Source organism: Accipiter gentilis, chromosome 29 (assembly GCF_929443795.1).
Source record: "Accipiter gentilis chromosome 29, bAccGen1.1, whole genome shotgun sequence".
In the NCBI taxonomy this organism is placed as follows: Eukaryota; Metazoa; Chordata; class Aves; order Accipitriformes; family Accipitridae; genus Astur; species Astur gentilis.
In genome coordinates this window covers 11,380,498-11,404,107 of record NC_064908.1, presented here as the reverse complement: position 1 = coordinate 11,404,107, position 23,610 = coordinate 11,380,498, and the positions used below count along the sequence as shown (strand labels likewise).

Below are 23,610 nucleotides of genomic sequence, written 5' to 3'. Positions count from 1 at the left end.
CTGTCAGTACTCTCACAACAAGTTAGCAGGAACAACAAGACTGACTAGAGACTCTGGAGTTAAATAAGTGTTTTTACTTTCAAGTGTCATAGTGCCAGACTTGTAACTCAAGCTAACAGCAGAATATACAGAGGATACTCAATACAGAGAAACTCAAGCACCTGAAAATTATCAGCCTGTACAAAGGTTAACACCACACTGAAAACTGCATTTTGGTCAAAAAGAATACAGTTACACAGGTCTAACAATTACTGACACAGACTCTCCATTTAAACCTAGCTAGCATCTCTCTTCCCTTTCTACTTTGCAGAGGAAAGCCTGAATACTACCGAGATAAAAAGGGAGCATTAATGTGCCAACTTGAATATGTATTTAATTACCTAGCACATATTTGAGACATGGTCTTTTAATGTTTGAATAAGCTCTGAATCTGTGTCAAGAGAGAAACTAACAGAAACCCAACAAGACATTGATGACCTACAACTCACTGAAATAATTTAACACGTTTACAAGAACAGTTAAGGTATGGCCAAGAGCTGTACATTCCACCTGAAGCTCAGACGTTACTACCAGCATTTTCAGTATGCTCATTCCTTCTTCCACTACTAGCCATTGATGCGGTAATTCACATGGATTTCAGGTTTGATGTCACACACTAGTGACAACAGCTGGGAGAGGACCACCTCGCGGTTCTTCTGGAAGTTCTGCTGGATTACGCTCATCTTTTCCTGGGTCTCTTTCTCAACTTCAGTGGTGCAGCTGCCATGAGATCCAAGTGCCTACAAATCGCAAAGGAAAGAGAAAGCTCACATGCAAGTAGTTTGACAAAGAAAACACTATGCCTACCTCTGTATTTTGTTATTCTGGACTGCCTCAGTGCATCTCAACCATTAATCTTTGCTGAGGGAAGAACTGCACTTAAAAAAAAATAAGGTACTGTTGGATTCTCTGCTCAGATTTCCTACTAAACTTGCCCGAGTTTGTATTTCACCCACAGCCTATGTCTTTTATCCTCTTTTATTCATTATCTATCAGTTTAGAGCATGAGCTTCTAAAGAATGTCTGAAATAAAGGTCCTGCCGCTCCGGTGACTGGAACCAGGAGCCCCTGGGCACTACTGTAGTAGCTAGTGTAAGAAAAGTAACACCCATGATTTAGTTTAAGCCCAGTCTTCACATCATCCCATTGCTTCCACCCCTTGCAGAATCTTTATAAAAAATCTCTGCCTTCCTAACAGGACTGTGGGCCATGTGATACACACAGCAAGGAGTCTTCCACAGCTTGCAAAGCCCTTCTTGCCCCATAAGCAAGGGCAGAGAGAGCAAACTCCAATTACAGGGGGAGAGGGGTGCAGAAGGCACAGAAAAAATATGCTGAAAGAGACTAGCACCCTGGAACTCAAATTCAAAGAGCTTCTCTCTCTGGAGAAGGATAAATAAAACAAAACCAGCTGACAGGCAGTGAAGTCCACTTTATTAGCCTGGAATTGCCTGGTATCATATGCCTAGTGAACCAAGCTAACAAGCGATTGTAAAAAATTAATCTTGACCTACTGACATGAAGACTATTGTGCAGGAGAACAGAGGACATGTTATTGTGCTAACCAGAAGATGGACAGAGAGGAGGGTTGCCACATCATTTTCTGAAGATTACAGATCTGACAGGGGCACACAGGCAGTGGAAACGACCTCGGCTGGTGAAGGGCCTCAGTTCTGCGCCTTTGGGAATACTTCCCCTTGCTCAGAAGGAATGCAAAACACACCCCTTGAGACAGAGCAGGCAACAACAATAAGGAGAATACAAGCCTTACAACTGCTTCAGCAAGAGAGCAGCATCTACAAGGCAAGTGGTCTCTACCACGTTAGCGTGGTAGAAACCAGTGTGTCACAAGAGGAATGAGCTTGGTCTTTTCTTGACACCACTACATACAGGAGGTTTTGGGAGGCTGCCACAGATCAGGGCACCAGCCAGTACATGAGTTTATAAAGCTAATTCACTGCCAGTCAATAGTTCTGCCTGTTGAGATGCAATACAGCATGTTCTGATTCACTTCCACTGTTTTTTCCGAAACATGTGGCTGTGCATCAGAGGAAGGTAGTTAGGGAAGTACTGTTCCAGCAACACGTTCCAACCCGAGGGCTGCTCTCGGGGCAAGTAACCACAAACACAAGACTAGGGGCTGGGTAGGTAACAGTGAATGATCTAGAAAACAAACCGCTGCTTCCTTGGCTTTGAACTCCTTCTCCCTCTGCAGGCGGTACTGCTCAATCTCTGCCTGGGCTTCTTCTTTTGCCTGCTTCAACCTCCGATTCTTTCCTGTTTCCAAAGAACATACCAAATGAAATAAAGAAGAGAAAGTATTGAGAGCATATTTCCCCACACCTCTCCAGCTACCCAATGCACAATAACCACTATAGCATTTGCTGTTGCAGCAGCTCCTTCTGTAGGAGGCATCAACAGGACACCGCACACCCTCCCAGCCCCTCCAGCTTTGCTGTGTTAGCTGACCTCAGGAGCACGAGGTCGCTTTGTGTGCCACCAAACCATCGCCAAGCTCACCACGTAGTGAGCTTCCACCAGCAAGAACTGGATCGGTTCTGAGCCATTAGATGCATCAGACAACCTGCAGGTCTGGCCTTGCTCACATGAGCGTGCAACATCCCTGAGTGATTCCCAAAGATCACAGCCAAAAGAACATTAAGTCTTAGTTTTGCCTCAGGCCAATTGTGCAACTGATGGAAAGACTGACTATGGCATCAACTTCCCCTCTTGGACTTTCCACCGCACCCTCCTCTCCAAGGTTATCCTCAGAGTAAATGACAACAATCTACTTCTTACAAAACTATGAGGGGGTAGAACCACAACACAGCGTGGCTTCATTAAAAAAACCAGAAAATGCTTGAAGCAGAAAAAATGTGTAAAGGTGGGGAATTTCTCTTGCATAACAGGAAATGCTAACCTGGCTCCTCAAGGAGTGGTGCTCTCAGCTCTACAAAATGTCTAATCACCAATATGGAAATACACTGGTTTCACCCAGGAAAAAAAAAAAATTAAGAGTGGGAAAGATGCAGATAAGCACAAGCATCCCCCAGCTGAAGACCCTGCTGCCACAAAGGACAGCATTTGATGGTGGTTGCCTCCTAAGGAGCAGTCCCAGTGGGCCAGGAGCCACTGAGCTCCTCTCAGACCTGTGCAGGCCTCTCCAGCTACAGGCAGGAAGGTTCCCCACAGCTGCCAGGGTGCATCCGACTTTGCCTTCCCTACCTTCTTCCCACAGGAGACAGGCTTCTGCAGGACCAGACCAACGCTGCGCTCCCACAGCGCCCACCCCGGCCCCGAGCGGCCCTTCGGCCCGGCTCTCACCGGCCAGCCCCACCGCGCTGCCGGCGCCCCTCACGGTCCCCGAGCAAGGCGGGCCCTGCATCCCCTCCCCGGGGCCACGGGTGGGGGGAGGGTTCGGGGATCCCCGCTGGCACAGCGGTCCCGCAGACCCCGCTCCTCCGCCCCCTGCGCTGCCCAGCGGCCCTCGGCGGCAGCAAGGCCGGGCGGGCCATCGGCCTTTCCCCCGCCGATCGGGCTCCCGCACCCCGGCGGCACCTCCGCGCTCGGCGGGGCCGCACCGGCAGCTCCCCGCTCCCCGCCTCCCCCGAGGCGGTCGGGCCTGACAGGCCTGAGGCGGCCGCACCAGGCTAGACTAGGCCAGGCCGGGCCGGGCCGGGCCGCCGCGGCGGGGCAAGGCCGGGCGGGCCGTACTCACGCTTGCGGGCCTCGGCCACCTTCTCGGCGGCGCGCTTCTCGGCCTGCAGCAGCTGCTGGATGCCCTGCGACTGGCTCGCCATGGCGGCGGCGGCGGCGGCGGCCCCCTTCCCGTTCCGTCCCGTCCCTTCCCTTCCTCCCCGTCGCCGCCGCCAACGTCACTGCGTCAGGCCAGGCCCCGCCTCCACCGCCCCGGCCCCGCCTCCAACTGTCAGGCCCCGCCCTAACCCCGCCTCCGGGGCCCCGGCCCCGCCCCCTCCGGCAGGAGCGGGGCCAGGGCCGGTCCCGGCGATCCGCGCCCCGTTCCCGGCCGCCGGGGCAGGGCAGAGGCGGGCGCCGCCTGCCCCTACAGAGGTTTCCGAGGGCCGCCTTCGCCCCCTGCCAGAAAATAAGCTCAAAATGCGAAGGGAGCCTCCCTCAGCACCCTTCAGGAAGGCCAGGGAGGGGATTTGGTTTTATTTATTGCATGTTCCTTACTCGTTGGCTTCGCAGCAAACCCCGAATGCGCGGTGCCGTTAGCACCAGGCTGCCCCACGGGAAGCTTTGGTCTCTCTGGCAGCAGCACCTCCTCCCCACTGCACAGGGAGCGGGCTCTCACCCCCAAGCATGGAGCCACCGATGCACGGGAGAATTTATCATCGTCCAGGACCATCTTCTGGGGGGGTCCCGGGGCAGCCAGGGCCCTCTGCTCCAAACGCACACCCCTGCTTCACCCCAACCCTTGGCCATCACGTCCCAGCGATGATTTAAAGTTCTGAACGCGGCTCCCCCCACACTTTCGAAGCACGAATTACAATTATTGCCTAATAATATTGCTCTGATGAAGCATCAGAGCCACGACAGTGACTCACCTCACTGCAGGGAGGAATGGGGGGCTGCTGGTACGCCTCTTCTGTCCCCTGTGCTGGAAGGGACAGGAGACGATGAATCAAATGCGCATTTATAGCACTGAATAGGAATTATGAGTGTTCGACAGGGTGACCTTCATCTGGGCCCAGGATTAACTAAATGGGCTTAGCGGGCCTGCCCATGGAGTGTTGTATTTGCCTCAATAAAAGAAAGATAAAAGGAAAGATGGGGAGAAGAGCTCTGATCGTAAATCTGTGTTTTGAAGCAAGCCTGGCACCCGGCCGTTCGTGTGACCGGGGAGCAGCAGCAGCCACTGGGTGCGAAGGAGCGAGCAGGCACCCACCGTGGCACCGGCTGCTCCCGTCGGGCACGGGACTGTGCTGGCAGAAGGGAAACCCAGCACATCTGGTCCCAAGTCGTCTGTCGCAAACGGGGCAGGTTGGGCCAAGGGATGCGGCTCAGGTGCTGCGCTGCAGATCGGTAAGCACAGAAAGGACAGAAAATGAGGGTCCAATTCAAAATATGCCACGGCGCCTTGAGAGGCAGTGGAGTTCAGCTGGGCTCCAAGTCTGAGTAGCTCCCTGCTCAATGATAATGATGCCCTTTTCTGCCCCCAGAAATATCCTGGCTATGATCGCACTAAGTTTTCAGACAAAAATCCCTCCCAAAGTACAGCTTTAGGTTGACCAGAAACAATGGATGAGTTTTTGGCAATTTCATTTTGATGGTTAACAAATGAGGCAATAATAGTTTGTATTTAAAACAATCTTTTGATTGTGTTGCCTTTTAGTTTAAGGTTGCTCAAAAGCTATTTGAAACCTCATGGTGTATGTCACATGAAACACATGTGAATCTAAAAGCTGTTTGATCACCTTTTCAATCACTTAAATTTTTGAAAAATAGCTTCTCACTTGTTGCAAAAAAAATGAGTTTCCAATCCTCAAACTTGCCTTTGCATTAAGAGAGCTGCTTGTACAGCTTTAATTCTATCAGCAATGGATTTATAATTAAATAGCATCACAAGTACTTCTGAACTTGTCTTTTATTCCCCCAGATTCATTGTACATGAGCTTATGAAGTAAGTGGCTATTGCTGAAACTGATACTAGCATCCTGTTCTTTATCCAGCGCTGATTTCTTAATACCATAAACCTGACTAATCCTAAATGTCATGTACCTCACATTCAACAAAGACTGGAGGAAGAACATCTTTAGAAGACTAAGGCTAGTCCTGCTCTCTACCATGGGAAAATAAATTGCTAAAAATCTTTCTGCCCCAAAGCCACTTCCCTTTGTGCTGCTCTGTCTGGGCTGGCCGACAACTCACAGCACGTGAATCCTGCCTGCTCTCTGCCTTCCCCCTCCCTGCTCGTCCCGCCGCGCCGAGACTCCGGCCTCTTCGGCTGGATGTACGCTAAGATATTTAAGCAACATGAAAAGTTCAGTATTTTAGAAATGTCATCTCGCTATCTGGAGCCTGTCGGGATCTGAAACATGCCAATGCCCAAGGAGCGAGGAGGAGCGCTGGGCCAGGGGTTGGCTCACGGCTCACGTGCCGGCTCTTGCCAGAAAGGGAGGACTGTCCTGCAGAGCTTGAAGGAAACAAAAGCATTTTTTTTTGTCTTTGGCTGTTCCCACAGATCACATTAATGAAAGTGAAATTAAACACATTTCTTAATTTCCTTTCTTTTTCCCAAAGCTTTTTTATTTTCTTGCAAGTGCTGAAGACCGAGTTTAATTTCGGAGTGGTGTCTTTCATCTTTCTGCTTTCGTTCTACACTGGGTCATAACTTCATGCATGTGTTACACTGGTTTCTGAAATATCACAGGATGTTTCTAGAATCAGGAAGAAAAAAAAATAAATACAGTTCTCCTTTGTTTTTCTTTTAGTTTCCAAGCACACAAAACATGTGCCATGTCTTCTGATCCTGCAGTCATTAAGGATTCTAAGACACATTTCCTAAGAATGAGATTTTAAACATTGTGTCTGGCTTCATTCCAGATCAGGTAATTACATTTTTCCTCTCTAAATTCCCCTGCACTCTCAATTGGATACATTATTATTCTCCATTCCCCAACTTAAACTGTTACGCTATGCAATTGTCTACTCTTTTAAAAAGGTTTTGCGTTGAATGCCTGGGAACCTAACTGGTTTCTCTCTTCTGAGGTTTAATTCATTAACACAAATCACGCCAAGGCATTGAGATGATGCAGCTGTTGGTTGTTGATAAATGATCATAGGTTGATTGTTAAAAGACTACCAATGAATAATTATTAATTAGAATTCATAGTTTGGAGGGATATTTTAAATTTATAAACTGCGTGTTAGAAATCTAAGCACAACATAGCAGTAAAATTTACATAGAAAAATCAACAAAACCTTCAACGGCACACATCAGCACCGCTTGACTGTGTCTGACCTACTTCAAGACTTTGGCCCAAATATCCCAAAATAAGAAGGAATTTTTCATTTGGAGTTTCTTCATGATCCAGGGCAATTTAAAGCCAGGCATAACCTGATTGCACTGATAGAATTACACCAGAAGAATGGACTTAAATTTCTATTGTAAGAATTGATTTTTTTAAAAAGCAGTGCAAGAAGCCATAGTTCTGGTGTCAACTCTTACTGTCTTTCTTTAGGAAAAACATGCTGCTTTGTGGTGCTGCTAGGCTTGTTTCAATGGTTTGCCAGGCAGCCTGGAGGCTCCCCAAGCTTCACCCACCGAGCAGGGTGCTCTCCAGGGTTACTCTCTCCCACAGCCACATCTTCATTGCACCAAGCTGCGCTGCAGCCCCTTCTGCTGGGCTCCTACGTACCGACTGTGCTGATCAACACGTTCCCCCAGCACTAGCCAGCTGCTTTTGGAGTGTGGTACCAAGGACCAGGTCACAGCCCTGCTGCAAGGCTCCATCTCCTGTAGGGCCCCATCCCTGGTACCTGTCACAAACCCACCCTTGCCTCACCACCTATAGCAACAAGCTGAGGCCTCAGTTTCATATAAATCAGGATCTTTTCATAAGAGTCAGGGAAGCTGGCAACTCTGTTTATGTATTCTTCTGTTGTGATGAAATGTCAGTAGACCTTATTAATTCCTTGTGTACCAAAAGAAATCTCCATTCGTATTTCCTTGACATTTACCGGTGTCCATTCTTAATCAGAGGTCAAGCGTCCTTCGCAAGGGACGTGACTGCAAAGTTTAATCCATTGGTTGAGGAGCAACTGAATGCTCCCCATGAGGCTGTTGCCTCCGAGTTACCAGCTGCCGATGCATCTGATGTCTGTGAAGGCGTTGGGGGTGCCGGGATTAGGGAGCACGGCTGTGGCCATCACGGACTCAGCCGCATCCACAGCATAGAGGCTGTCTGGACCAGGATTTTTAGATATGACTGCAAAACAAAGCAGGTCCTGTTATACACTAATAAGTAGCGTCTCCCGGAATGGGCAGCACCAAAGCTTTGGCTGCTGAAGGCAACTACCGGTTCTTCATCAGCTTCTGCAAGAACAAGAGCATTACTCTTGCTCCGCTGGGAAGAAACACAGAGTCCCATATTGGTTTTGCTACCATAAAAGACCTCTTGGCTTTTCAGTTCAGCTTTTTCTGCCCCAAACCACTGAGTAATGTCTTTGTGTGCCATGGTACAGCCACTGCTTTCAGGTGGCTGACTTTCAGTGATGGATGAAATAATTCCTGCATACATAGATTGTTTGGTGCTTTGAGACATGTTAGAATAAATGAATCACCGCAGTATAAGACTCATTATCAATATTGCTTGGAAATATCAAAAATGTCAGAGGCCTCAGTTTAATTTGGATGTTTATCACAGGCTCTGGAGAAACGGAAAAATGTGACAGTAACAAAACACTGCAGCAGTGATGCCAACCAGCTTCAAGCAGTGGTGGAGAGCTGGTGTATTTCTAGGCCACAAGGGAAGAAGATGTGGGTGCTGGGGGATCCTTCTCAAACATTTGTTCAAACAAAAGTGATGCTGGAGAGCATCCAAGTGACAGTATCTGGGGCTCTAGCAAATATCCTGCTTGCCTCTGGGGCTTGATGAGATGTATAACAAGAGTTGCTGATGTGGAGGTTCCTCACAGGACTGCTCACATTAGTCAGCTACAGGACTCCTGCCTGCTAAATGAAGCAGAATTTCTCCATAAAGAGTCAGTGGAGCGATAGACCCTTCACTGCAGAAGTTCAACCAAATGCTCTGAATTGCCCCAGGAAGGGGAACTTTCCTCACTCCCAGCTCAGCAGAGCTTGGAGCCTGAAGTCAGACAACCAATAGCTCCTCAAGTAAGGTTTTTCAGAGGTATATAAGCACCTATGCATGCAGATAGCTACCTAGTGGAACTAATTTGTTTACAACATTCATGGAAAAATCTTAATAACCAATTTCTATATTAAGTCTAAATGCCTTTGAAAATCTGAGCTTTATATCCCTGTGCTTACTGGCCCCATCCAGTCATGTGGGGCTATGAGAAAGGGCCAGAAATAAACTGACAGCCAGCACAACCCTCCCGTCGTCCTGATGTTTCTGCTGAACAAGACCCAAAGGCTGCTGGTCTGCTTTGGCAATGCTGTATACCTATTTTTGACTCTTAATTATCCAAGGCACAGTTCATTGCAAAATCAGGTCTCCCCAGTTTACCTGAATTACCCCTTTGTTCTCTTACTGCTCTTCCCTCCCCAGATCAAAACCCTACTCCATCCCACTTGTTTCCATTGCAATTTGCCAGACAGCTCTAAGCTGCAGGGAAAAATAAAATCAATCTACTTTTCCACCACCTCATCCATCAGCTTCATGCTTCACCCAGCATCAAGCCTTTTGTTGCCAAGACGAGTTCTCCAGCAGCTGGCCACCACCAAGGAAGCCCAAGGCCATTTGATTTGCTGTATTACAGAGCTGCTAGTGCAGAGGCTGCAATCATCTGCCTGTTATGGGCAGCGGCATGGGAGCTGAGTTTGGGCTTTGTGTAATGAAATTGCAGTTCAGTAGCTTTCAGAACATTAATAGTGTATTAACCTGAAACAACCACAGTAACAAATTGATTATCAAGAACAATAAATCATCTTCTTACACATACAGGTAGCCTGGGTGGTTTTTTTTGCATTGGAGAGCCATGAGTCTGTCTACAGGAACATAACAACCTCCAGCACAGTGCAATACCCAGGAAAAGGCCAAACAGCACTTAATTAAACTATTTTGGGAATGCAGAAGAAAGGAGGAGAAGGCTGCTGGCTTTTAGATCTTTAAGATTTGGACATAAGTAATGTGACAGCTTTCTTCCTAATTTCTTGCCCCTCCCCACCCCCGTCTACTGGCCAGTCCTTTCCAGAAGACTTTGGGACTGAATTTACAGGACTTGGAGCCAGGACAAGGTGTAGCTGCTCTGCACATGGACATGGGCAGGAGCATGGCTACTCCAGCATCAAGCAATCCAGAGCCCGCAAGATACACTGAGCTACTGAGTGACGGGCTGGCCCCCGCCCTGCATCCCAAAGCCCTGAGCTCCCTGGATTTGCTCGTGCAGCTTTCTATATACAACCCTTTGTATGCAGACCGGGGTATTGCTAAAGGCTCAACCTAGCTGGATCCAGGTGCCTTCCCACGAGCAGTAACAGGGGTCCAACAAGTCTCGCCGTGCTGCAATGTTTGAAGAACCTTGAAGCATCAGATACCCAAATCTCACTCAATGTAAGCCGCAGCTGGAAACTGAACTCATTTCCTTTGAGGCACAAGTGACTGTCTTCTGCACATGGAATATAAGTCATCTGCTCGCATCTCCTGATCCAGAAAGGAAACATTGAGTGAGCCCCGAGAAGGGCCCTGCTCGCACACAAGGAAGATGAGTTACTGTCTTGCCTTGGTGATTGCACCTTTTGTCCAGAGAGGTTCATTAACCATCTGCCGTTGCATTGCAGTGCACATATCTACATCCAAGGAGCTGGAGATAAGCGTGGCTAAGAGGGAACAAGTACATGCCTCTGACGCATGCTATTTACAATATCAAGGAACATTTCAGGTGATAATTTGCAAATGCTATCCACAGGCACAGAAACAGCAGCAGAGAAACAGCCATTTGACCTGAGGTTAGCACACAGAGTCCTCTGCTACACCCAGTCACCATCTGCATGCAGAGAGGCATCAGGAGGGCTTACACCAGTCCCAGGGCAGACCAGGGCTTATTTCACTTCCAAGTATCTCCTGGGTGCTCTCAAGTGTACTTCAACCATAGCACCTCTGTAGGAGAGTGCTCAGGTATTGCTGTAGCTCAGAACCCCTCGTCCATGTGTCTTCCATCAATTCTGATCTGGACGGGGAAACAGCAGATAACAGACCCCTTCATAGCCCTTCTGCCCTGGGAGGCTCTCTGGTGTGTAAGGAGTTACGCAGCTGCTCCGTGCTCCTTGTACCGAAGCTAAGAGTTGAGCAGGAGTCTTCATATAGACAGATGGGACAAGAAGTGCCAACTGCTGCTGTTAATAAGTCAAAGCAAGTCCAGCCATCCAATTCAAATTGCTGGGCCACAGCTCACTGCTTTCATTTGACAATAATTTGCAGCTGGTGACAAAAATTAGATCCAAGCCAAGGAGATCACTAAGACATCCAGGGACTGAGCCAGAGTAAGTTGGTACCATGCCGTCTGTTGACCTGTATTAATATTGGCAGCAGATGAAAGACAGCCTGTGACCCATTTGGGCTTTGAGACCCGTTGGGAACTGCAGCAAAGCTCCCCTGCACCACATTCGCTACCTCCTTCTTCCCAGAAGGAGACTTTCATAGAGACATTTCTGGTCCAGGAGCAATCCAGAAAGAGATTAGCAGATTGGGTATCTCAAAGCCTGCCACACATTGCAGTGGTGATCGAGCCAGGACATGGAAAGACTGAGATGGCAGGTGGGAGAACTTGCCCTCTTCCAGCCTTGGCAGCAATGCTCCCAGAGAGGTGAGGCTCACCTCTGGAAGAAGGACCAATCACTCCTTCCCATAGCATCTTCTAGCAGAATAGCTTCCAGTTCCTTAATTCAGCTCTGCTGCCATCCCCAGAGCCACTGAGTCAGTGCAGCGCTCTTCTCCCGCCAAGGAACTTGGAGGTTAAATGGACAAAATGTCTTGCTGCTTCTTGGACATGTGTGATGTAAAGGCCATAGCCTTGGATCCAGTTTCCCCACCCTGCCCTGGGAGCCCTTCCCTACAGACAGGGCTCCCTGCAGCCTCACTTTGCTGCCAGGAACTGAGGATGGAGGTGGAGGGAAGAATGATGTGTTATTTTAGTCTGCCAGGGATGAGACACGGGATCCCGAGAGAGACATTACAAATTAATCTTGCAGATAACAACATGATATATGAACGCAGGCAGTTTCTTAGAGAAGGATGCAATCTGTTAGAGCAACACTGGGCCATTGGCATGACAAGCAGAATCCCTGTAGCTGTTCTGTAGCTCTGTATTCACCCTCAACCTGATCCAAGCCCTGACGGCATGGATCAACAAAACCTATTGATTTCAGGGGGGTTTCATGGCAGTCCTAATGCCTGAGGCAGAACAATGCTCCTATAAAGACATTTTTGCTTCGGGCTTTAAAAGCATCACTTGGGTTTTGCCAGTATGCATGAGCTTGCTCTTTCCCCGTGTAAGGCTCTTCTGTTGGATTGATCTTTTCACTCCTTTTGCAATCAATACATCTAGGCTTAGAAAGAAGTTAGTTATGCAGTTCAGTGGCTAACTCTGATGGCAGTGCGGGAATCCTGCTGTTTGGTTTGTATTCACCTCCATTTGTGAAGGAACAGACCCCAAGGGTTTGCATAAGTGGGAGTTTAAATGGCTTTACAAGGGTCTCCCACTTAGCCAAAGGGATTCAGTAGTATAATTCAGCCTTTGATAATCCCACATTATCTTCACAAATAGATGCTGAAATATTCAAACAATGCGAGATCAGGCTTTTAAAAACATTTATGCATCTACAGATGATACTAAGTGCCACTTAGTGATAAACCCACTTCTGGGACTCTCAGAATAAAGTTCCTAACTCCTAATCACATACAAAGAGGTGAGAGCCTAAACCCCTTAGGCCTTGCCCATACACCAGAGCTGTGCAGACTTAACCATGCCTAAATCAACACCCACTCTTACTAGTACAAATACAGCCGAGATTGCTCATTCTGCTCTAGCTACTGCCACAGAGAAGGGAATCTCTGACAGTGGAGGCATCTTCATACAAGTAAAACTGCATTCGCTCAAGAATGGTACCTTATATCAGCATCACTAAACAAACAATCAGGACAATCCTCAGGTGATGAACACATGAAATGAACCCCAAGGTGCAGAACTGGAGCCATGTGCATCCCAGCAGCTGCCTACAAACAAGGAGGTTGTGCCTGGGCATCCAGAGGCAGGCATTAGGGGAAAAAAAAAAAAGGCAAAAAAAAAAAAAAGCACAGTTGATTCATCCAGGGATAAATTTGCCACTCCTTGTGTACAGATCCATCATTTTAGACTGTACTACACCTGCTTACATATCTGCAGCATTTTGAAATGGTGACAGCTTACTTTGCCACATGTTAGTCCATGGTCCAAGTGACATCTGTATATAAGCAAAGCCTGAAACACCTACACTTTGTACCTTGCCAAAAATCAGCCTTTGCAGCCTTTTACTTCTGTGCTTAGTAACCTTTATGTCCCAGACACAATATTGGCGAGTCACCAGTGTGACAAGACAGAGGTCTCAGCATGGTAAGACTGCACTGATACTTGTATTGTTAGGCAAGGGTGGATAGTTGAGTTATCCACATCTGTTTCAGTGGAAGCTTCTAGTTGATTTATGTAGCAAAATAGCACAATCAAGTGGAGGTCAAACATACATAGAAATAAAAACTCTTCCCAGACTGTTCACATCTTCATTGCATATATGAAGCATTAAATAAGGACCGATCCCCCACTAGGACCTTTGGGTGCTGCTGCAGCTTTAACAGGCAAAGTTATTTACTTCTGTTGCCTGGCTGCAACTTTTACATGTTAATTCTCATGAGACTTCCATAGATCTATTTTTGTGTAGAAAGAAATTGCTTAGTAGCATCTTGCACTGCTACAACTGACATCCTTCTAGGTCTAACTGTGCGAACGGCACATGCCCCTTCCCTTCTGATTCCTGCAATCCACTAAACATTCAACTGATCTACGCAGCTGCCATCTTTCAATCCTCACATTCCCCACGTTTCTGGGGAGCAGCAGACATTAGATAACAGTGGACAAACCCCTGCTTTCTCAGGTCACACACTTTGTAATTCAGCAATTCAGCCCAGGCAGTAAATTAGGTCCAGTTCTTCACTGCAGAGCCATGCCCCAGACCAAAGTTGAAGTGAACCTTGAGTGGTGTAGGAACCTTGAATTCCATCCTAGTGATAAACAGAGGCAGAGCACATGAATATCCTGTGCTATACAGCCTCCGTCTCTTTATATCCAAATCACATTGATTTCATGAGCCACCTCTTGATGTAGCCTAATGTAGTCCCTTTGGAGCAGTATATATCAAGCCTACCTGGCAATAGCGGCACAGCTCCTGCTGTGCTACTTGTTAGTTTCGTTGTTCTGCCCAACATAAAATACAATAAAGTGAATTTGCAATAAAAATTAAAAAAAAAAGACATGGGGAGTTTCTCTTTGCAACCTCATTCCACTCTTGGGTAGGACTCTGGCAGACTCCAAACTCTAGCTCCATTTCAGCCAGCCCAGCAAGTGGGATTGGATCAAAGTTTTGCTTGTTCCTACCACAGACACCCTGTCCATAGCTCTAGGAAACCTGTTCTTGCTACTGCTATTGGTACCAAAAAATACATTTGTGATGGATAAAACCACCCCTTCAGTTCTGGCCCAAGTTTATTGGTATAGGAGGCCTAAACCCCGGCATTTTGGTCAAGAGGAATGCAGTTTGTCTGTCTACAGTGCTCCAGCAGATGAGATTCCAAGTGACAGGTACACACCTATCTGCTGCATCCACACCTAGAATTTTGTTTAATGATGGACAACTTAAACTCCCTGGTGATCCTCATTTCAGGTGGAGGCAACGTGCTGGCATGGAAGGAGGGGTTAGCTCCCACTGGTGTTTGTTTTCTGTGTGATTGCCACCATTTTTAACAAAAACATTTGTTATCAAACCCAAACATTTCATATACATGTAAAATGTTTAGATACACACATCCCTTTCCTCCTCTCCCTCTAATTTAGAGGGCATGCATAATTTGGGGCTGACACTCTGAATGAATTGCATCTAGCAAAGTGAGATACCTTATGCAGTCAGCTACATATTTCATTAAAAAATGCTCAGAACTTCCTGTTTAAATCCCTTTCCCATGAATGATGACTTGTATTTAAACAAGCACATAGCATTTTCTAAAGCATTTTATCCACTTTAATTAAAAACTAATATTTATAGAGTAAGGCAGATGTGCCATACACCAAAAGAAAATAACAGTCCCCCCTTCTGGATTGCTAGTGACTTTCTGCAGTAACTAGCATATAATCATTGTTAAACTGGAATAAGTACTATTGATTGTTATCTCTAATAGAGAATATGATTTTAAAGAACTTGCAGCACTGGACTGTTCAAGCTCATTGTATTTATTGATTGAGACTATGAAGACTGTAATAACATATGAAAACACAAGGGTTATTTGTCATACATTGGCTGTTCAAAAGATGCATCCTATACTGCCTAAATGAAATAAAACAAGTGCAACTGCTGCTGTGGAAGGACTTTGTCACCATCCCATGACTACAAACTGGAGTGACAGAGTCCATGTGCTGCTGCAGGCATTAGCCACCAGACAGAGCTTGCTCCTGACCTCTTCTGGGAAAACAGAACAGCAAAGTGAAACCCCATGCCTCACACAAAACACCTTGCCACTAGAAACAAGAGGAGAGGCAGCATCTGTCTTCTGGTGCCTATAGAGACGTGCAACAAACTCAGCTAACAGGTTGCTAGGTAGCATTTCATCCAACATCAAAAGTCCAGAGTTACTTCTTCAAAACTGAATCTGGCTGTGGAACTGGCTGCAGGCAAACAATGAGAATAGGGGCTTCCCATAAAGGAGCTATATGTTCAGCACTAGGATAAGAAGGAAAATTGTGGAGCAACGCCTCATTTTTTTTATGCACTCTTTTAGCTTGCCTCTTCTTGTCTAGTAACTAATACTGTTACCTGCCCAGCCTCCAGAGTCTTCCACACGACAACACAATTTATTGGTCATTACTCATTGCTCTTTTTTGCAATATCGTATTGCATACGTGAGCATAGAAACTGGCCACAGCTTCACAGCTCCTCAGAGCATAAGGTTGCTGCTATAGCTTTAATAGAAACTGCTAAGAAACAGCAAAAGGGGGCTGTTGGACAAGGGAAGTGGAATAGAGAACAAGGGATAGTGTCCTCACCAAGGAGGACACAGTGCCACAGTACCTACGCAAAGAGAAAAGAGGAGCTCTAGGTTGGCTAGCAACCCATCAATCTCCAGCCAAGTCCATAGGCAACCAGTTAAGGAACCAAGGCACAAAACCATGCACACCACCCAACTTGAGTAAAGGACGCAGCTTAAACACATCTCCTGAGCCAACAAGTGAGAGCCGGTGGGTGGAGACCCCAGAGGGGGCTGCCCAGGGCAATCAGAGCCAGGTGGAGCACAGGGAGAAGGAGTACCAAAGCAGGGAGGACACTTCATCTGCACAGTCCTACCCTTTTGCCAGAGTAATTAAGGACTTAGTAAGCAAAATCAGTCCTTAGAGGAACTCCGTCCCTCTGCTCCGTGCCATCAGGAGTATCAGTGACCCCTTGTCAGTGACTGTTGCCATCTCTTCTTTCACCAGATCCTCTCTCTGTTTTTCTCCTTGTCTCCGTTTGCTCCAACTTCACTAAAAATTTCCCACCACAGCCACGTTACAGATGCTTTTACCGAAGAGCACCTACAGGATTTAATGCCTTTCTGGTGCCTATTAAATCAAGCATCCTACTTAAAGAAGTACTAAATTAGCCTCATGTGTTCCTTGTCAGATCATTAGCCGTGTTGACTTTTATGCTATTTTCCACTTAAATCTAGGCTTCAAGCGTTTTCCCCCTCCAATCTGTTCTAAAGCATTGTATGCTATATATCAAAGGTCCTCTTTGCTGTTCTTGTGCCACAATGTCAGGGATTTCCTCCTGCACTGCCCTGAAGTGACAACTTAGAGGTGAGCTCCTATCTGCTGTGGATTGCTGTTTATAGCAACAGCAAGCGCTCAGCCTATTGCAATGCTGGGCTTCCTATCTGCGCCTTCAGAAGAAAGGTGAGAAGAGTCTGGTGCAGAAGGTTGGTAGTTAAACATGCAACACTACAGAAAATCCTTATTTTGGAGGCTATGTCCTTGATCCATATGACCTGAATCGGGGAAATGATTTGGTTCTTGGAACTTCAACAGTGTTTGCAATGATGGTTTTGAACAAAAATAGTCCTCTACAGCTTGCTGCCGGCTCGGAAAGGCATACTCACCCATGTTAGAACAAGACACAGACAACTCTGATAGTGTGAAAGATTTCTTTTTGCCTTTCTGTTTCTAGCATTTCTTGTTATAATCCTTGCAAAGTCCCATGTCTGCAGCAAAATAAATGGTAGTTCAGAACTTCCAATGTTAACAAGGGTAACAGCCTCCTGGCCTATCTGTCTGCATTTTTATATGTATCCCAAACGGATTTAATTTACCACTTAAGTGCTCTGGTTTGTAGCAGGAAAAAAAAATAAATCCTGCCTATATCAAACACTGGGAAGTATCCCCTAACACACAGTACTAAAATGCTGTGGAACAGGGCTCATTCTGCAGGGAGTGCAGCTCCTGGAGTTGCAGGATACTGCGTTACCCAGCCTGCCAAAGCTGCAGCCTCAGCTACAGCACTGACTGTTCTCCAAGACAAATTAATTTAAATGGAGCAGTGGCCATCCAGCTGCACTGACAGCTCATCTACATGGAATATTTTGTTCAAAGATTTGACAGCCCTCAAAACACAGCACTTTCTCCCATGGAAATCCTAAGAGGGAAAGCAAGAAGGAGCTCAGGCAGTGGAAGAATTCAAACCCTGATGAGTGTTTATTGGTAGAAGGAGAGCACCTGGGAAAGAGAGCCTGGAGGTTATAAGAGGGGAGGGCAGTAGCCAGCTACTCCTGGTAGAGCTCAGGTACGAGAGTGGTGGCTGTAGCTGCCCTGGGTTTTGTTGGCTGGAAGAGTCGGAGTTCTCTAGGGAGCTCCAGTTTAAGAGCAATATCTTTTCAAAGTAGTGAGAAAATGTAGCTAGTGAAAATGCACTGTTGTGTTCTTAACTTTGACGGTCTCTTATCTGTACTGGCTTGTGCGCAAAGTGTTGGAGTTGAGGACAAGCAAGCTCCTGAGTGACTGCAGAGCCCAAGGAGGTGACCTGGGACTTGGGGCAGGCACATCACAGGGAGGCTGGGGAGAGCAGGAACCAAGTGTTAACGCAGACCCTCACTGAGCTGTGGGAAGCTTAAGGAGATGTGAATTTGGTTCACGAGGGCTGCTGGAGCCCCAGTGTGGCAGTGTGGTTGCCTTTGCAACCTTCCTGCTTGTGCCCAAGGGAAAGGAGGGTGTCAGGCAATGTCTGTCTCTCTCCCTGCCTGTCCATCAGTTGGCAGCTCTCCTCTTTTATCACCCTTGCAAGTTTTATTGCCAAGTTTTTATGCAAAGTAGAAAAGCCTCATTAAGTGATGCTGAAAGTACTCCTCTGTTGATGTTAAATGTGACAACTGTGTAAGTGAGCAAAATGTTCTGGTTGGGTTAACACTTTGTACAGGTACAAAATGACTCTGCAAGGCGCAGAGTGGGAAGAAATCAGGCCTGGAGAGGAAGGTGAACTGACGGAGTTCTGAAACTGTGTCAGTCTCAAAGTTGGGAAACAAGCCCAGACATCCTCATTGTAAGTTTAATATCCAGCTACACATGCCAAATGTCCTCTGACCTCTCTTGCAGAGCTCCAGAGAGCAAATCCAGAAGGACAGTTATGTCCTCTCTGGTATGTCAGCATTTCTTGCAGTTACGGACGCACAGAGCTTGGTTTCATGAGGCCTCGGGAGTTGCACTGTTGCAATCCTTTGGGGTCTGGTCCAGATCGTCAGCTGGTGTAAATTAGGCAGCTTTGTTGCAGCCAAGGGTGGTGTTGTGATTTATACCAGCTGAGATTGTCCTACACTTCCTCATGGCTGGAAGTCCTTCTGTCCATCACCTCCAGGAGCATCTGACCCATAAAGCATCAGCTCAGAGCAGGGTTTTTTAAGATCAGGGCAGCATGTGTGCACCTCCAGGGCAGTCCTCACTACCTGGGTAGTTACAGAGAGTGGGAGCATCTTGAACTGCTAGCAGCCTCCATGGGGGTAGGATTTGCAAATTCTTATTCTTAACCTCCAGATATTAGGAAAATAAAAAGCACCAAGATGGGGAATCACAAATTAAAGCCATATAAGTCTCTAGGCCCTGCAGTGGTGCTTTTTCGGGGCGGGGAAGGGTGCGGAGGGGTTGTAACACCATTGTGCACAGAGAGCTCTGGGTTCCACTGCTGAAAGCCAGGACCCTTTCATCTCCTTTGCATGGGAAGGGATTCTGCTGGGCTGATGCCTGAATGAATCCCCAACACCTCAGAGCAGCTGCTGCCCCAAAAGTGGGGTTGGACAAGGATTATATCTTCATTTTTTTTGTAATTCCTCCAAAGGTTACAGAAATGGTACCTCTGCAGTTGAGTCTTGTACCGGGAGCAAGGATTTGATTGCTTCTCTTCTGCTTATGCCATGTAAAAATTGTTTTCATCTGTCTGCTGATGGGCTGCGGTGGAAAGCAGAGCACAGGATGTATAACTGCAGAATTTGTTGTCAGATAAACCAGCGCTTAAAATATCCTTCCTCACTGCATCACATTACATCTCTTCTCCCTGTTGCTTGTCTCATTCAGGATACTATTAACTCAATCGCTTTAGTTGTAGCTCTGCTTACAGCATGGCATTAAGTCAAAATAGAGCAACAGCTGCTTGAGTAGCAGCAAAATTCATCTCTGCTTTCTATTAGCTGGAGGCTGTGGGCCCACACCGGGAAGAAGGTAAAAAGCAATTCATATAGGAAAGCTGGAAAATTAAATCTGTTGTACCAAAGAGGAAGATTTAGACCACATGAGAATCCATTTACTCCAGTAGTCCTTGCTGTCATTCCTGATTTCCAGCAAGGGCATGATGACAGGGGGGATGTTGGCTTGGAGGAGGGAATCTTCATTCAACTGCCCAGGTGAGCAGCTTACTATGAATTTACTATGAATTCAAAACTTAGTATGAATTCAGTTATCTTAATATATCTTAGGCTGAATGAAGATATTTTTATTCCAGGCTAAATGAGTTGGTTTTAATGTCAGCTAATAAATTATCTCATGTACTCTAGTTGCTGCCTCCTGCTGAAGCAATAACTATCTGTTCTTGGGAGAGACAGAATAATTTCCCTATTAATGTCTTCAGACCAGCATGATAGTGACCTTACTCTGAGACTTGTTGCAAAGGTGCTGTGTAGCTATTGGGAGCAGAAATCTCTTCCCCAGCCCAGGGTAGACTCCAAGAGGTAGAAAGGGACTGGGATGTTGGCCTGAGACCTGTTGCTGGCTCTGCCACCAATCTGTGGGGGGATCTTTTCCTCACTCACCCACTTAGCTTTTGTTTAGCTCTTGCCAGCTTTTATTTAGATGGGAATCTCATTAATAGTATTTAGGGGCAGAAACTAGGTGGGGTGGGCAGTTCTAGCTCAGGTTCAGACTGGTAATTCAGGAAATGGTCACTACCTGAGCCCATGGACTGAGGCCAGCTTCCACCTTCAGTGTGTTTGGCTCTTGATGGCAGAGAGAGAGAGGATGCTGTATTAGGAGCAAGCTTGAGGCTGAGCCTCCTTTTCTCCCCTTCCCTGATGGCAGCATTTCCCTCTTAGAGCAAGTCACTGTGAATTGTTTCATGTGCAGTGAGGAGCAGTGATACCTGCAAGCTCTCCATCCACACCTGCCTCTGAGCAGTGGGCAGGTCCTCCGGCTGCTTGTGCATCGGTGCTGCAAAGTCCACGGCTGCTTTTTTTGTGTCTTCAGCTGGTATCGCAGGGCTGTCCCTGTCCTCGCAGGGAGCAGCTGGGATAAGGGGCTTGAGCTTGCAGTTGGGTTTGGCATATCTGTGCCATGTCTTAGGCTCTGCAGCGGGGCCGGAGTGTCCTCACATGCCTGAGTGGCTGTTGCGGTAGTGCCCTGTTCAGGGTGCGTGATTTGCATCTGCTGGATTAACCACATTATGGCTCTGTAGCATCTTTGGCTGTCAACACCAAGTTAAATCAGTGGCGGACAGAGCCCCTCTAACTTCTTCTGCTTCCACAGAGTGAGGTTGTTCTTCAGGTTAGACGAAGCCTGGCTGGCAAGTTGCTGAAAAAAGACTGGGCATGCTTTAGCCTTTGAAAGTGGCTGTTAGAAAGCAGCTTGGGCTGAGCAAACCCAGGTACTCCAGCATCTTGAAAGAGATTCAGACTGGAATTATGCAAAGGGTGTTTAACATTCACAGCAGTGTGCTGGCTGCTGGGCTAGCTGCACTTTGTGCATTACTGCTGCTGCAAGCTCAGGGAGGGCCACAAAGCCAGCTCCTAGTAAAATAACAACATCATTAGGTATAATAATCCTGGTGGCTTTATTCTTTGCATCTAAAATGATGAGATCAGGTGCCATCTAGTGTAAACGCGTTCTCTTAATGCAGATGTGACTCCATCCAGATTTCTGTTATTTCTTCCTTTCCATGCTTTGATATACAAGATCTAAAATCCACAACTGCTGTAACAAAAGCAATTCAGCCCTTCCCCTGGGAGATCCTGCAGTAAAAACCTCACCAAGTGCCTGCTGGTGCTGCCTGCAGTGTTCAAGGGAGGCTAGCAGAAGTGCAGAGGTCTCGGACCTACACCACCATCTATTCTACAGCCCAGTTGGGGAAACAAAGCAGAAGTGTGATGAGATAGATGTGCTGTGGGGTTGAATCTGTTGCTGGGAGCTAGCAAGGGTGCCCTAGGCTGTCCCTCCTGCTCTTGGCCAGGTCTCCTCCCCCTGCAAAATGGAAATAGCTTGCTCCTAGGAAGAGTGCATGGGTCTGATCCAGCCTGCATTGAACTTAGTGGGAGACATTCCTTCCCCTGGGACAGGAGCACGTGTGCCTGAGACTAGTGCTGTAATGTCATGCTCTGCCCCAGGGTTGCAAAGCATGAAGACTTGTTTCACATCGCTCCCCACCCCTGCTGCTCTCTTGGGGGACACTGCTGCTGAGTAGCCCCTGGGTACCGGCTGGCCAGGACCCCTCCAGCCACCCCATCACCAACAGGTCAGTAGGCAATGAGAGCAGGAAAGACTCAGGAGGGCAGAAGCCTGAAACCACCCTCTGGGAATGAGGGTTGGTATAAATACAGCTGGTATTGATTAGTGAGGGACGTGTCCATAAATGTTTATTCTTTTCATTCCGGCTAGTTGACTTACAGGAAAAATCGGCTGCTTGTGCCTGCAAAAGTGTTTCATGTTTATTTAACTGGAGCGTGACTGTTCATACACCGAGATGCACAGCCACATACTCGCGTGTCTACTGGTGCGGTTCTCCCTCCTCATGTAAAGGCATGTAGAAAATACTCAGTTTAACTCTAGTCTGAGATGTAAAGTCATGTTGAAAATTACGGAAGGATGAGCTGATACCCTGAAAGCTTGTACCAGGGGAACTCTGCTTTCCTTAGGACACAGGGAAGGGGAGGGCTGGGGATCAGTTCATCGCTGATGTGTGTGGGAGCTTTGCTTGGAGCAAATCTGCTGGGTTCAGAGCTTCCAGGGCAAGCCAATCCTGCCTCAGGGGAGGAGAATAAATATTGAAAAATGTAATCAGAGTCATTGGGGAAATGTGACAGGATTTAAAAGATGACATAACACGCTTGTTTTGTCTCTGCTGCCTGTGCTAATGAGCATGAATTGAGAGCATTAGAGATCTATCCGTGGGCATTAGTGTGTGTGAGTCAGGGGATCACAACCTTAATTAGTCTCATCCTCTACTGCCAGCCGAGCAACTTGCCTGTCCCGTGCAGTCAGAAAGGCCCTCCAATGCTCTGGAGTTACGCAGGCTTCAGCACAGTACCGTGCTGCGGTCCATCACGTCTCGAGGCCAGAGCAGGCAGTGCCTGCACCTGGTTGTAAGGAGTTTCTCTCACTTTTGTCCCCCTAAGAGAAATCTGAGCACTTTTTCCTCTCTTCTGGAGAGTGTCAGAAATGCGATGACAACTCTGAGACTTTTTTTTTTTAATCTGTTTTCTGTTGGCCATTTCTCACTTTATGAGAATTTTCAGCATTCGGAACAGCTTTTTTTTCCTAAAACCAGTATTTGTTCTCCCAAATGCTTAATTTCTACAGGAAAATGGGGTTTGGAGCTGGAGGCAAACAAGTAAAAGCCTGCAGAGAAAGGATTCAAGCTTGTCCTGGCTTTTCTTCCTATCCCTCCGTGCTCCTAATTCCTCACCACGGCCTTTTCAGTGAAACCTCATGGAGTCCCATCAGCAAGATTTGGCACAGTAGTGGTGTGGGTGCTGGGAGGGAATTGAGGCTGTAGCTGCCCAGCCAGCCAGCCGTGCTCCTTGGGCTAGAGATTGGTCCTCTGGCACCTCTCAGCATTTCCCTGATGGCATGAAATTAATTTTGAAAAAGAAAATCAAATGGCTGATGTGATTGATTAGATGCCTTTGCCCTGCTACATTTAATCGATGGCAGTGGGTATTTATTGCATTATATACTACAAATCAACAGTGATTAGTACCTCATTAACCTTTTCTTTTCTTTTGATTGTCGTCTTGCAGTGTTGTAATAAGAGAGCATCCCTCTCCAGCCTGGCAGAGATGGGTTTGCAGGCTGGAGCAGATGAGTGCTGATGCTTTTGATGAGGAATGTGACCCTGCAGTCCTG

At 47.1% G+C, this 23,610-nt stretch overlaps 1 protein-coding gene across 1 annotated transcript in view; it reads right to left on the bottom strand.

The window, feature by feature from the left end:
• Positions 1-54: 54 nt before the first annotated feature.
• ATP6V1G1 (ATPase H+ transporting V1 subunit G1) overlaps positions 55-23,610 on the bottom strand; it is a 107,995-nt gene continuing 84,439 nt past the window's right edge. Inside the window, exons 2-4 of the mRNA XM_049832510.1 lie at positions 3,758-3,852; positions 2,216-2,316; positions 55-779 (exon numbers count right to left, since the gene is read on the bottom strand). Coding sequence (XP_049688467.1) covers positions 606-779; positions 2,216-2,316; positions 3,758-3,839 — 357 coding nt within the window. The 5' untranslated portion in view covers positions 3,840-3,852 and the 3' untranslated portion in view covers positions 55-605. The remainder of the gene's footprint in view (positions 780-2,215; positions 2,317-3,757; positions 3,853-23,610) is intronic.